This window comes from Apodemus sylvaticus, chromosome 3 (genome assembly GCF_947179515.1).
Source record: "Apodemus sylvaticus chromosome 3, mApoSyl1.1, whole genome shotgun sequence".
In the NCBI taxonomy this organism is placed as follows: domain Eukaryota; kingdom Metazoa; phylum Chordata; class Mammalia; order Rodentia; family Muridae; genus Apodemus; species Apodemus sylvaticus.
The window spans coordinates 35,477,332-35,490,658 of record NC_067474.1 but is presented as its reverse complement, the minus strand read 5'-3'; the positions used below and the strand labels follow the sequence as shown (position 1 = coordinate 35,490,658).

General features: G+C 43.9%; 1 protein-coding gene across 1 annotated transcript in view; it reads right to left on the bottom strand.

Annotated features, from left to right (window-relative positions):
* Positions 1 to 13,327, bottom strand: part of Faxc (failed axon connections homolog, metaxin like GST domain containing) — a 57,251-nt gene that overhangs the window by 30,043 nt on the left and 13,881 nt on the right. The window contains exons 3-4 of the mRNA XM_052176154.1: positions 9,907 to 10,103; positions 28 to 251 (exon numbers count right to left, since the gene is read on the bottom strand). Of these exons, the coding sequence (XP_052032114.1) occupies positions 28 to 251; positions 9,907 to 10,103 (421 nt within the window). The remainder of the gene's footprint in view (positions 1 to 27; positions 252 to 9,906; positions 10,104 to 13,327) is intronic.

The window sequence follows — 13,327 nt, the reverse complement described above, 5'->3', positions numbered from 1 at the left end:
GAAAATATAGAAGGTGTGGTACGTTACCCAAAAGCCCCGCTAAAGACCGCATGTCCTTCTCCATCAGCATGTAAATCTCTTCCTCCGAGAAGCGGCCAATGCCGTGGCCGTGCATCTCCCGCTTCACAATTCCTTTTGTTATGTGGCACACGACCCACCTGAGCAGGTTACTGAAGGGACCACCACCACTAAGTGACAGCATCTTCCGGGTCTCATTGAGATTGTCCACCCACTGGCAATAAGCTAACGTCCTGGAATTGTGTGGAAACAAGTTACTGCTGTGCATCAGAGATGGGTAGCTCTGCAGTCACTTTCAAAACGCATTGTTCAGAACCAAGTACTTTCTGGAGGGACCAAATAATCGCAGTGTTTATTTAACCTGAGCGGCAGGGACTGTCACAACAGTTCTAGCCAATGTGTAGACTTGCAAGCTTTCAGAGAAACGGCGGTGTCCTGTGTTCCTGTTCAACCAAATCTTCCCAGTCGCCTGCCCCAGACTCCTCTGCTCTCTCTCATGCTATGTCGTAAAAGCAAAAGCCTTTCAGGAGGCTGGCAAGTGCCATTGGGGTGCTCATCAGTGCCTGCAGCCAATGGGAAGAGAGCAGCATTCCCTTCGCGGGCTCCACAAGCGCATGTGTGCTTTGTGCTAAGTCGCTTGTTTCTGTTTCCTAGGCTGCATGCATTCTACATTTCATGATGAAAAAGGTTAGGTTCTGTTTTTTAAGACACCCTTTTGCCTTTTGAACAGAGGTTAAGGGGCAGGCACACCTGCCTATGTGTCCTAAGCGATAGGCTGTATGTAAATTATTTGCTCTCCAAAAAATCAGCTCTCTCCCTCTGGCTGTTTCCAAGATTTTAAGTATTCACCCAAGGAACTGTGGAGTCACTCTCCCACTGGGTGGCGCTAGTGGCAATCTCACCCATCCAGCGTTCCCACAGGACACATGCAGACAGTAAGCATCCTACCTATGGGCTGTGATCCCTGTACTTTCCCTTACTTGGTTTGAGAAACCTGCGCAATCTCAAAAGTGCTTTTAGAGCTAACCATGTTAATAGAGACATCCATAACCATGTGTATGTCTGAGAGTATACACATGAAATATTTTATTTTCTTTATAATAAAAAAAAAATGTGTCTTTGGTTGTGAGCCTAGCCTTTAACTTTAACGGCTGAGCCATCTCCCCAGCCCAACCCTATAGGAAGAACAACAATATCAACCTACCAGGAACCCCCCCACCACCCCCCCCAAGCTCCCAGGGACTAAGCCACCAACCAAGGAGTACACACAGCTCTGGCTGCATATGTTGCAGAGGAGAGCCTTGTCAAGCATCAATGGGAGGAGAGGTCCTTGGTCCTATGAAGGATCAATAGATAGCCCAGCATAAGGGAACTGAGGGCAGGGAGGTAGGGGTAGGTGGGGTGGTTGGGTGAACACCCTCATAGAAGCAGGGGGAGGGGGGATGGGATAGGGGGTTTCTCGGATGGGGGAGGGGGAACCAGGGTAAGGGGATAACATTTGAAATGTAAATAAATTAAAAAAATAAATAAATAAAATTTTTAAATTTAAAAAAATTTTTTAAAATGTATCGATCATTTCCCGATCCCTGATGTGGGCTAATATGTAATAATGACCTCTTAAAACTCAGAAAGGTAAAAAAATATTATTATTAAAAACACACAGGATGATAGTAAATTGTAGCTACAAAGAAAAGTTAGTTTACGCATTAGGAAGAAAACAAGAGGTGAGGTGCATCTCGGTGGTGTAAGATTTTCCAGCGTGTGCCAGGCCCTGACATCTCTCTCTAGCTCCACTGGGAAAAACAAAAAAGCCCTGAAATGTTTAGCATTTTATATAGTTATGCTCTATTGAGGTCCTCTCCACTTAAAAACATATATATATATATATATATATATTCTAATTGTTCTTGAATTTTTACTAAAAAGCCCCATTTTAAGTGCACGCTCCACACTGCAGTCATCTTTAGCTCCTCCGTGGTATCTTTTAAAAAGAACCCCTACAATTCTTGTAGCAAGTTCTCTGCATGTCTCTTTTTTGCAAGTCTCTCAAAGAAGTGAAGAAATGAATTTTGCTAAGAATAGGAAAAGGTACCTCACAGCAATATTTGCCTGTACATAGGCAGTGCATGTGATGAGTAAACTATCTCACATCCATTGCACTGAGTTCTATGTAAATGTTAATGCTACAGACCCTTCCTGAGCTCTCTCTTTTATACCTGCAATGATCTAGCAGTGGTTTTCATATTCCATTAGAATAATGAGCACTGTGATTCTAATTGCACATTATTTAAATTCACAACAAACAAGGTCTCATAACCTTTGATCGTCAGTGAAAACCAACAGTCTCAGGGGAAAAATTTTAATCCTAAACTGAGCATAAACACGTAGCAGTCTCACAGAAGAGGAACCTACAACATCATAAAACGAGGAACTGGCAAGTTCACATGAGAAGTGTTGTGCTACCCAGTGAGATCCTGGGCATAACTGAGGATGGAAAGGAAGGTGCTTAAGAGGCACCTGCATGTAGTCAATGGCAGCCTGGACCTGCACGAACTCCAGGAGAACCGCTGGGCTTCCGATGCCTGGAGGAAGCACGTACGACCTGAGATGGACAGCCGCACGGAGCCACTCACAGGATGCCTAATGCCAGGCTGAATCATTTTAATTCAAAAAGTAAAGTCCTAGAAAGTTTCATAATCCGACCCATGGCAATGCTGACAGGAAGCCAGGGTGGGTGAGACAGGCAAGGAAAGATGTTCTGTAGACCAGGACAGTGAGGTGCCATGGGGTACATGGAGAAATGCCGATAGAAGGGTCCAGTTACCAGTGGCTATTCAGGAAAAGTGGCTGTCTTCTCCCAGGCTAAGCATTTGGGTGGATTTCACCCATCAGTGCTGGACACACAGGGTAGAATGGGTTTGAGGAATGAAAGGTAGGTGAACCAGACGCACCTGAAGGTCCCAAAGACAGAAGATGTTCAGAAAGCAGACAACTCAAGAGGCAAGTTTAGACTTTAGACAGCAACAGAACTGGTTGGCGGTCAGGGACATGTTAGTGAGTTTTAAAGCCGTGAAGGGAAATAAGATTATCTAAGGAAAGTTCTAGAATGAGGACAATGTTAGAAAAATCACAGTTCAAAGGCAAATTAGAAGAAAGAAGGTGCTATGGAGAGGAGGAGAGACACCTCATTATCTAAGATGGAAGGAATGCGGGTCTTATAAAGGATAGAGGGTACAGAGAAGTTATGCTCCCTGCCTTCTGATGACACCTGTTTCCTCCCAGAGCAGGAAATGCTATGTGTTTGGGGATGTGTGGAAAATACAGTGTAACAGGTTGTAGGAGAGGCTCAGCAGTGATGGCAGAAAGGAAACGGTGTAAGATTCTCAACGGGCAGGAGTGGTGTGAACATGGGGCACAAGAGAAGAACTGCACTCCGAACTCTGCAGCTATAAGTGGCCTTGCAAACTGCTCTTTCTCTCTTCCTCTTCCTGCTCTTTCTGTGTATGCGTGTGCATGTCTGTGTATGTGTCCATGCACGTGTTCACTACGTATACAAGTGCATGTGTTATGAAGACATATGAGTACTGTGTGCATGTGAGTATGGAAGCCAGAGGTTCCTCAGGTTCTGCCCACAATGGTTTTCAGGCACGGTCTCTATGGACATAGAACTTGCCAAGTGTGGCTAGGCTGGCTGGCCAGTGATTTCCTGAGTCATGCCTGCCCAGCCTTCCCAGCACTGGGATTCTGAGTGTGCTCCACCACATTTGCGCTTTTTTTGCAGGGGGTGGGGAGGTGGGCAGTACACTCCGTGTGTGTGGGGGGGGGGGTACACTCTATATGCACACATATGCCCTAAGAGACCAGAAGAGGGTATGAGATCCCTGGAGCTGGATTAAAAGGTGGTTGTCAGTCACCTGCCATGGATGCTAGGAGCAGAACTCAGATCCTCTGGAAGAACAGCAAGCACTTTTAAGGGCTAAACCATCTCTGCAGCCCCAACACTCAGCACTTTAAAGATATATGCAAATTAAACTCAGGTCCTCATACCAGCAAGGCCTTGCAAGCACTTTAGTGACTGAATATCTCCCCAACCTGCTCTGAACCTGGTTTCTTGGCTTTTCTACTGTCACAAATATTACGCACCAGTGTCAAATAAGGGCCAGAGGGCTCTTTGGGGATCAAATCCAGCGAAGTGTCAAAAGTGTCAAAAGAAAACAAATGTGTGAATTACATACTCTTACCTCAGCAATGACAGGCAGGGGACCATGATATTTTGCCTGTTTCCATCTCATTAGAGCCAAGGATCCACCTCTCAATCAGGATTCCAGAAACAGTGAGAGATTCCGCCCCATCACGCCACCCAAACAACTCTCAGCCAAGCCAAGGGTCAGAAGCTTTCTCCATGACTGTTTCACTGAACTCAGCTCTCATGAGTGCTATAGCATCCAGCACTATGAGCCTCTCTAGCTTACAGTGACTGTTTCCCCTCCTACCTCTCCCATGCTCTAAAAGAATCTTAACTATTTTTTTTCTGGTCTCCTACCTACTAAATCTAGTCATGAAGTGACCTCCTTCCTACCCAGGAGTCCAAAGAACGTCCAGATCTATGCCTAACTCAGACCTCCATCCTGAGACCCATGAGTCCCAAGTGGAAGAGCTTCAGGAAATGCAAACTACACTTGTGATATTGGAGTCATTTGTGTTTACTTCACCTCACCCAGGCCAGAACCCCAGGAGGCGTTCTTCCAGAATCCCGGGAGATTTTCTTCGGGGCTCCCAGCCAAGAGTGCCAAGCCTATGTGCACAGGCCGTGAGCATCTCAGGATGGCTACAAATGCAGCCTAACATATTTATAGATTGCAACATCATACTGTAATGTCAGAAACCCCAAAACCCTGACCCTGGCCCTTCCCAGTCTCCATCTCTCAGTACGGCCTCCTATAAACTATATATCAGCTGTGCAAAAGGACATGTGCCTCCCCTCCACCCCAATTACAGACTGAACGCTCATGTTCCCAAATTTCTTGTGTTAAAAGCAGATGTTATTAGGAAGCAAGGCCTTCCGTGTACTTAAGTCATGAGGACAGAGCCCTCAAGAGTGAGTTTACTGCCCTATAAAGATGACCCCATTAAAGTTTCTGTTCCTTTCTGTTATGTGACCTTGCTGTAAGAAGATGGTTGTCTGTGGACCAGAAAACATGACCTCATTAGACACCAAATCTGCTAAAACCTTGGCCTTTGGGCTTAGTAGTCTCCACGTCTAGTGAGATATAAACTTCTAAACTGCCAGACTGCTATTCAGTTACAGGCGCCTGAATGGACTAAGACACTCCCCAAGCACCTCTTTCTTGGTTCCAAACGTTTACAGACAGTGCTGTCTACCCAAACATCCTAAGCATGACCCCCTACCATTAGCTCCTTCACCTGCCACTCCAGCTGTCACATGGCTTTATCACACTGCCACTTCCTCTGGGATCTTTGCCTTCATCTCTCCGCTAGGAGCTTACTGCCTTCCCTCAGCCCCCCAAACCCTTCCCCAACAATGGCAATCATTAAGGCTTAAGGAAGGCTTCCTCATAAAGGCTCTCCAGCCTGAGAGCCACTGAAGGGGAGGGCGTAGCATCTGTATACCATTGGCACTCACTTCATTTGCTAAGAGTGAATTGTTGATTGGATGAAAACAGCTTTATACGGAGTCAATGCTGGCTGTGCGATGTTTCTAAGGGATGGTATGTACTTAGAAAAGTGAGAAGACCCCATGGAGAATGAAGCGGCTGCCGATCATCTCTTCAGCAGTTCATGGTCCCTTTATCTTCTCTGGGAAGAATCCCAGGGCACAAGGAGTCATGAATTATTAAGTGGAGTCAGCAGAAAGGGCCAACCCGGGAAGCAGACTAGGAAAAGCAATTAAAGTGATTTATTATGTGACAATCTATCTCAGAACATTCAGATCCTCATTTTCTTATCACGACTAATGTGTCTAATCTCTCTTACATAAACTGAGCCAAAGATTTAAAGATGTAAAGCCTGTGCTAACACTTCTAAAGGAAACCTACAAAACAGGCAAACGGCCAAGCATCATGGCCCATGCCTGTAATCCCAGCACCCAGAAAATACGCAGAAGGATGGTGAGTTTACAGAATGCACAGGACTACAGAACATGATCCTCTCTCAAGTAGAAAAGACAGCTGGGCACGCAACCAAGGAGCTATGTATCTCCAGTCCCTTACGGCTGATGTTTTGATGAAAATGCTTTTCACCATAACCTAACATGAAGGCAGGCTCAAGGCATAAACAAATAATAATATATAGAAAGTTACAAACTGTCGAGTCTCGGACTATGGCCTTCCTAGTCAGAAGAGCGCCTTTTGCTGAGAAGCATGGAGGCTCACCTTTAATTCCTGCACTCCGAAGGCAGAGCTGGGTGGGTCTCTATGAATTCCCAGGTATCCAGGATTACACATTGAGACCCTATCTCAAAACCTACCTCTCTCTACACGAGGTTTTACCCTTGCTGTCTTATTTACATTCTACTGTACAAGGTATGAACTTGTATATGAACAGGGTATGAACTTATGATATACTTCTTCAATTATCATCAAATTTCACAAACCTTCCAACAGGAGCTCCCCCTACATCTCAGACTGGGTAAAGAAGGGGGAATGGTGGGATGGGTCTGTAGCGTTGTAATCAGTCATCATAGTCAGGCTTTCACACAGCTTTTACACAGCTTGTAAGCCATCTGAGGAAAGTTCCCCATCTCCCTCCCGTACTAAAACTACCAAGTTCATTCTGGAAATGGGTTTGCATGCTGGTGCGCTCTCCAAGCATGCACAAGAGCCCTGATTTCAAATGCCATCACACACACAAATTGAAGTTTGGGGCAACCTAGAAGCAGATTTGCGTGGAAAATGTTGAGTGCTACATTTATTTTAGTGTTAGAAGACACAGGGTTTTCTCTGATGGCCACAGGAGGGCAGTATGCACCACTGAAGAAACAATGTCCTTAGAAAATCAATTTCATTTTGGTAATTTGAGTCTCTGTCTGAGAAATCCAGTTTCCAAGCATTAGATCTAACTTAAGCACTCGGTACAAGACAAAGAGGATAAGAAAAAAATCAGGCTTATTCATCTTCAATAATAGCTTTTATAATGCAAGTGGGATATAATTATATGGATTTCAAATGCAGGAAAAACCACTTTATAGCTGAGTGTGCTTATCTGAGTGGACATAAGGCAAAGCTTCGGAATTATGTCATGTTACGTGGTAATAATGCCAGTTCTCCATCACCTTTACCTTGTAGAAAAGTGTACCTAAGCAGTTTTAAAGTTTCAGGCCAAAATAAAATGTACCTGGAAAACCTCGGATCACCAGATAAGTGGGTTAAACACAGAGGGTTGACAGACTGTCTTCTCCTTCACCTGCAAATACCGTTGTCACAACCTAAGATCCTGATGCTTGTTAGCATGTGAGAGCATCTCAGAAACAACCACCACACACTGAGGTCAGTTCCCGTGCTGGGGTGGCTTCCATTCCGCTCTCTGGGACTGGAAGAGCAGAAGGATGGGAAACTATGGCTGCCGTGGACATTTCCTTGTGAAAGTGGAGGTATAAGGCTCCTGGTGGGTGTGGGGGCATCTCTGCCAGAGGGGAGAAAAGCTTCCCTTTCCTTTTGGTATGAGAGGTGAAAATGTACTGGATCTCAGAATGCCTCCTTTTTTCTTTTTTTTCTAATAGGAAGTGAGTTAGAGAAACAATGCTAACCTTTAAAGAGGCTATGTAGCCCCCAAGTGCAGTAAGATCTGGGAAGTTTATGATCTTCCCCCTGCGTCCCCCCCTACTCACATCCACAGCCTACCCTACCTCCCTATTAGCTGAGGGTTAGTAAAGACAAGGGCAGAAAATCATTGTCTGAGAGCTTCTACCAGGAGATAAACTTATAAAATGATGCAGGTCCCTGATCAAAAGGCCTGACATAAGAGAATTGGCTACTTTGTTGAATCCAAACATATCATATGTATATATGTATTTTGTATTCATGTATGCATGTATATATGTATGTGTATGTATGTATTTCTGACTTACTACAAAATTTAAGAGTTATAGCCAAAATATGAGTGAAAGACTAAGTTCTGCAGCTGTCTAGAAAGCTGACATTTAGCTCTCCACAACCTTGAGACAGGCACCCCATCTCTTAAAGAGACAGGCACCCCATCTCTTAAAGGAAGCATAGTAAACACATCAAAGGTGGCTTGAGGGTCAGGGGCCCAGGGGACACCCTTTCTTTCCCTCTGCCACTGCAGAGCTGGGTCTGAAACCTGGCAAATGAATGAGATGGGATCCTTTCCACAGCCTTTCCCAGAAGCCAAGCGAGTCAGCCAGTCACACGTCCACTGTGACAAAGCAGAGGCCTGGCATCTCCATCAGCCTTTCATGAAAGGGCCAGGCTCCTGCAAACACTGAGTGCACTGCTCCCACACTGCTTCCTCAACACTCTCCTCCGACAAGGCACTTCCTTGGTCATCCCTCCTTCATCTCTATAGTGAGGTGGGGAGAGGATATGGAGTTCTGGTGAGCCCCAGGACCGACGTGGTACAAAACCAAACATAGGAAGAGAGAAACAGAGAGTCGCGTGTAATCTCAGAGATAAAGAAACATCCAGTTTTCTACCTAGAAAGAGGGCAGGAGGATGAAGCGGAGAGCCAGGGAGCAAGGATCCCACAGTAAGTCCCACAAGGAGATGGCCTCTGTGAGGGGAAGAGGATCAGCATCTGACCAAGAAAGAGCAAAGCAAATAAGGTGGGACTAAGGATTTCTAATTAAGTACTGAGACAAAGTCAAGTCAGGAACTATTCGGAAGAAACTTCCTGTCAACTCTAGGAGTGTAGAGAAGGGGGTAGATATGCTAGACAATAGCCGGAGAGGGGAAATCCCACCAAACATAGGTTTGCAAAGCAACACTAAGCAGATGTGATCAATTCAAATGGCACTGCAGCAGCTTGTTACCACCAAAGCAAAACAGAACAACTGGTCAACCCAACTATGTGCTGCCACTGTGGCAGAATATTATCTAAGGAAAGGTGACATAATCTCACCAATGTCTAACTTATTCCGCAGAGGAATCCTATCTCTACTTAGCCCTCATGTCTTTCTCATGCACTTTCTTTCTTTTTGTTTTTGGTTTTTGTTGTTGTTGTTGTTGTTGTTTTTGTTTGTTTGTTTTTTTGAGACAGGGTTTCTCTGTGTAGCCTTAGCAGGCCTGGAACTTGATCTGTAGACCAGGCTTGCCTCAAACTCAGAGATCTGACTCTCTCTCTGACTCCTGAGTGTGGAATTAAAGGCATGTGCCAGTACTGCCCAGGATATGATGCAGTTTATACTGATGCGCCCCACAAATTGATATATGCCCCTCACTAAAATCCAGGAAACTGCAACACATGGACTGTAAAATTTTTTATACGTGGTTGGGAAAAGATCAAAGGAAGATTATGTTACTATAAATGAAATTCAAGTTTCAGTGTGCATGATAGTTTTACTGAAATGAAGTATGCTTACAAACTTCCAGCATTATTGGTATAGTTGAGTTATTATGGCTGTGTCAGATAGACTCTATAGTGATTCCTGTGGAGTCCTTATCTAGATACTTGGGGACAACAGGCAGAACTTTGACCCTAAATCAAAAGGGTTTGTTGTGGTTTGTTTGTTTTTGTTTGTTGTTTGCTGTGTTTGTTATTTGATAAAACCCTTGAGAAAGGCGATAAACTTAAGATAAACAAGATAAAGAAAACTTTTGAGACAGTGACTAAGGGTCAGAAGTCTGACAGAGACCTGGGGCTGGCTAGGCAGAGCCTGTGGGGTGGGGTGGGGGCGACTCAGCAGGGACTCACCAGTAGAAGTGCTCCTCCACCATCTTGGTCACGGCTCTTGAGACAGCTCTCTCATGGGGGCCAAGGTTTTTGTTTAAGTTCACTCCAAGTTTCTCTTCCAGAAAGTCGATTATGAATTCTGTGCCAGACACTTTTTCATTATTATATTCAATCCAAGGCATTTTCCCTTGGGCAGAGAGTTTTCCGCCAAAATAGTTCTAAACAGAGCATTTGAGAGAGAGAGAGAGAGAGAGAGAGAGAGAGAGAGAGAGAGAGAGAGAAAGCAATGTGTATATAAACTTCACTGATTAGCAGACACAACCTTTCCAACCCCAGTGCTCACATGAACTCCACACACTGGTTCCTTAAGATCATTACTTTAGAAGGGGGAGGGGACCTTTTACTAACATTAAAGTATTAATGTGTTCCCATAGGTTCTTTAGGGGAATCAAATTCTATCTAAAGTAGGAAAGGAAGGGGACTATGAGTCAAAAGAGTGGGAGAGGAAAGGGGTAAGTCTGAAGAGAACAAGCGAAGCTATAATGTGTAAACGTATCCACAAACAGGAAAAAAACTGAAAATAAACCACAAGGAAGCTTGCACCAATTTAGTAACCAAAGAACTAATTTGAAATCCACTATGTTGCATCTGGATGATGCTTATTGTCACCACAGCACAGGTAAGAGGTCCTCTAAATTACCATACTGCGGTTAAAGTCAAAAATTACACAGCAGATTCAAATGCAGTGTCTCCCAAGGAAATTGGTTTAGCAGGTTCCAGGGTTTCAGACCAGAGTTTGATATGTAGTCCTAGAGGTAGTGCCCAGAACCTGTTCAGACACGCTCCATTTTGATCTACAAGCATGGCGGAAGCTTATAGTATGTCAGAAGATCTTGACCAGAAAGAAGGTGGACAGATCAAGTTATACAATTGACGGTTAAAATTACAATGGCATTCATTCTCCAATGTGTAAAAAATAATGACCTGGACCACATGGATGGAGGGACTGTGGAGAATTCCATGTCTTCAATCACTTTTCTCAATAAATATGGTCATTTAAGCCTCAAAGTTAATTGTTAGAACGGTATCCACTGTCTCTCAGACTACACAGCCTAAATTGATCTGATTATCACAAACTCTTCCTTATACTTTATACAAAGACTGCAGACAGACACCGTTGGATAATGCAAATAATGGCCCCTCTAAGGCCAACTGATACTTAAGAACATGGTGGGGATGTTAAGTGGCCAACCACTTTAAAACATTCTGACACTGTCTCAAGCTAAACATACACCTCACTTCTGGTTTTTTTTTTAATGTATTTAATGTATTATTTTACATGGATAAGTGTTTGCCTCCGATGTAAGTCTGTACCATGTGCAAGCCTGGTGCCAGTGGAGCCCCTGGAACCAGAATTACAGTTGTGAGCTGTCCTGTGGTGTGAGGAACTGAACCAGGATCCTCTGAAAGACCTGCCTTCTTTTAACTAAAAAGCCATCTCTCCAGTCCCTACAACTTCTGCTAATGGAGCCATTTCACCCCTAAGTATTTACTCAAGAGTAAGGATGCATACAGCCATGAAACACATGTAAACAGAAGTCTGGGCTGGAGAGATGGCTGTGTGGTTAACAGCATGCGGGGCTTGCTCTTCAGAGGACCGGAGTTCTGTTCTGACTGACCACATATGGTTGGAGGATGCCTCAGTCAGTAAAGTGCTTGCTTTGTGAGCACAGAAACTGGAATTCAAACCGCAGTATCCACACTAAAAGCCAGAAGTGAAATCGGCTCTGTAATTACATTACTGGGGAAGTGGAAACAGAAAGAATATTGGGACTTACTGGACAGCCAGCCCAGACAAAATAATGAGCTCTGTGGTAGTTTGAAGGCTTGGTCCCTAGTTTGAGAAAGATTGGGAGATGTGGCCTTGTTGGAGGAAGTCTATTATTTGGGGTGGGCTTTGACATTTCAAAAGCCTGTGAGGCCCAGGCTCAGTCAGTCAACGTAGTCAACGTCTCTCCCTGTCTTTCTCTGTCCCTGTCTCTGTCTCTCTCCCTCCATCTCCCTTCCTCTGTCTCCATCTCTCTCCATCTCTGTCTCTCCCTCCCCTCTTTTTCTCCCCCCCCCCATTAGGGATCAGGATGTAACACTCTCAACTACTGCTCCAATACCATGCCTGCCTGCTTCCTGCCGTGATGATCAAGGACGAACCCTCTAAAACCATAAGCAAGGCCCCCAATTAAATGCTTTCTTTATGATTTGCCTTGGTCCTGGTCTCTCTTCACAAAAGTAAAACAGTAACTAAGGCAAGCTTCAAGGTCAGTAAGAATCAAGGTCAGTAAGAAACCATTTCTCAAACATTAAGACAGAGAGTAATAATATAAGAATAAAAATACTGACATCAGTCTATAGCTCCCAAATGCCATATACAAACAGGTACACACATGATGGTCACGGGTCAGACACCTTTAATTCCAGCGCTGGAGAGGTAGAAGCAGATTTCTGCCAGCATGATCCACAATAGTGATTTCCAGGCTAGCACACATTCCTAAGAAGTACACTGTAAATTCTTTCTTTCTTTCTTTCTTTCTTTCTTTCTTTCTTTCTTTCTTTCTTTCTTTCTTTCTTTCTTCCTTCCTTCCTTCCTTTCTTTCTTTCTTTCCTTCCTTCTTTCCTTTCAGAAACTATAGAAAATGTAATCTCTGGTGATGAAAGGTCTATCCATGCTTGAGAAATAATGATGCAAAAGTAAAGAATTTCAGAGCCCCATGAATATCTTAGAAGGTAATCAATGCTCTCACTGTGTTTTTAAACAGTCTTATGTACTCCAGACTAGCTTTGAATTCACCACATAGTTAAGGCTAGCCTTGAACTCCTGATCCTTCTGCTTCTACCCCTAAGTGCTAGGATTGCAGGTATGCACCATCACACTTGGCTGATACTTTCAATCTTGATGGTGACAATGGCTTCATATGTACTTACCTGATTGAAAAAAATATATCAAAATTTACACTTGAAACAGGTGTGACTTGTTGCATGTCAATTTTAGCTATAGGAAGTTGTGGGCTTTTTTTTAAGAGAAGAAAATATTAGATAAAATTTTGAATATAAATCTTGAAAATCTTTTAAGTGTTTCTCTAGAATAGAGGTCAGCAAAATCTTCCTACAGAAAGTCATGCAGTAAATAGTCCAGGCTATAAAGTCTCTACTAACAGCTCAACATTGCAGCAGAAGAGCAGGCATGGGTCACCACAAGTGAACGAGTTTGGCTGCTTCCAATAAAAAGTCATGACACAGAGATCTGAACTTCATGTATGACAAAACATTATTATTTTTATTTTTCCCCAACTATTTAAAATTCTATAAATGCCTCTTCTTTCACAGGCCTGATAAGACAATCCCTTTTGCAAAGGCTAGCCATTACCCACCTTCTCTGCTAGAGAAA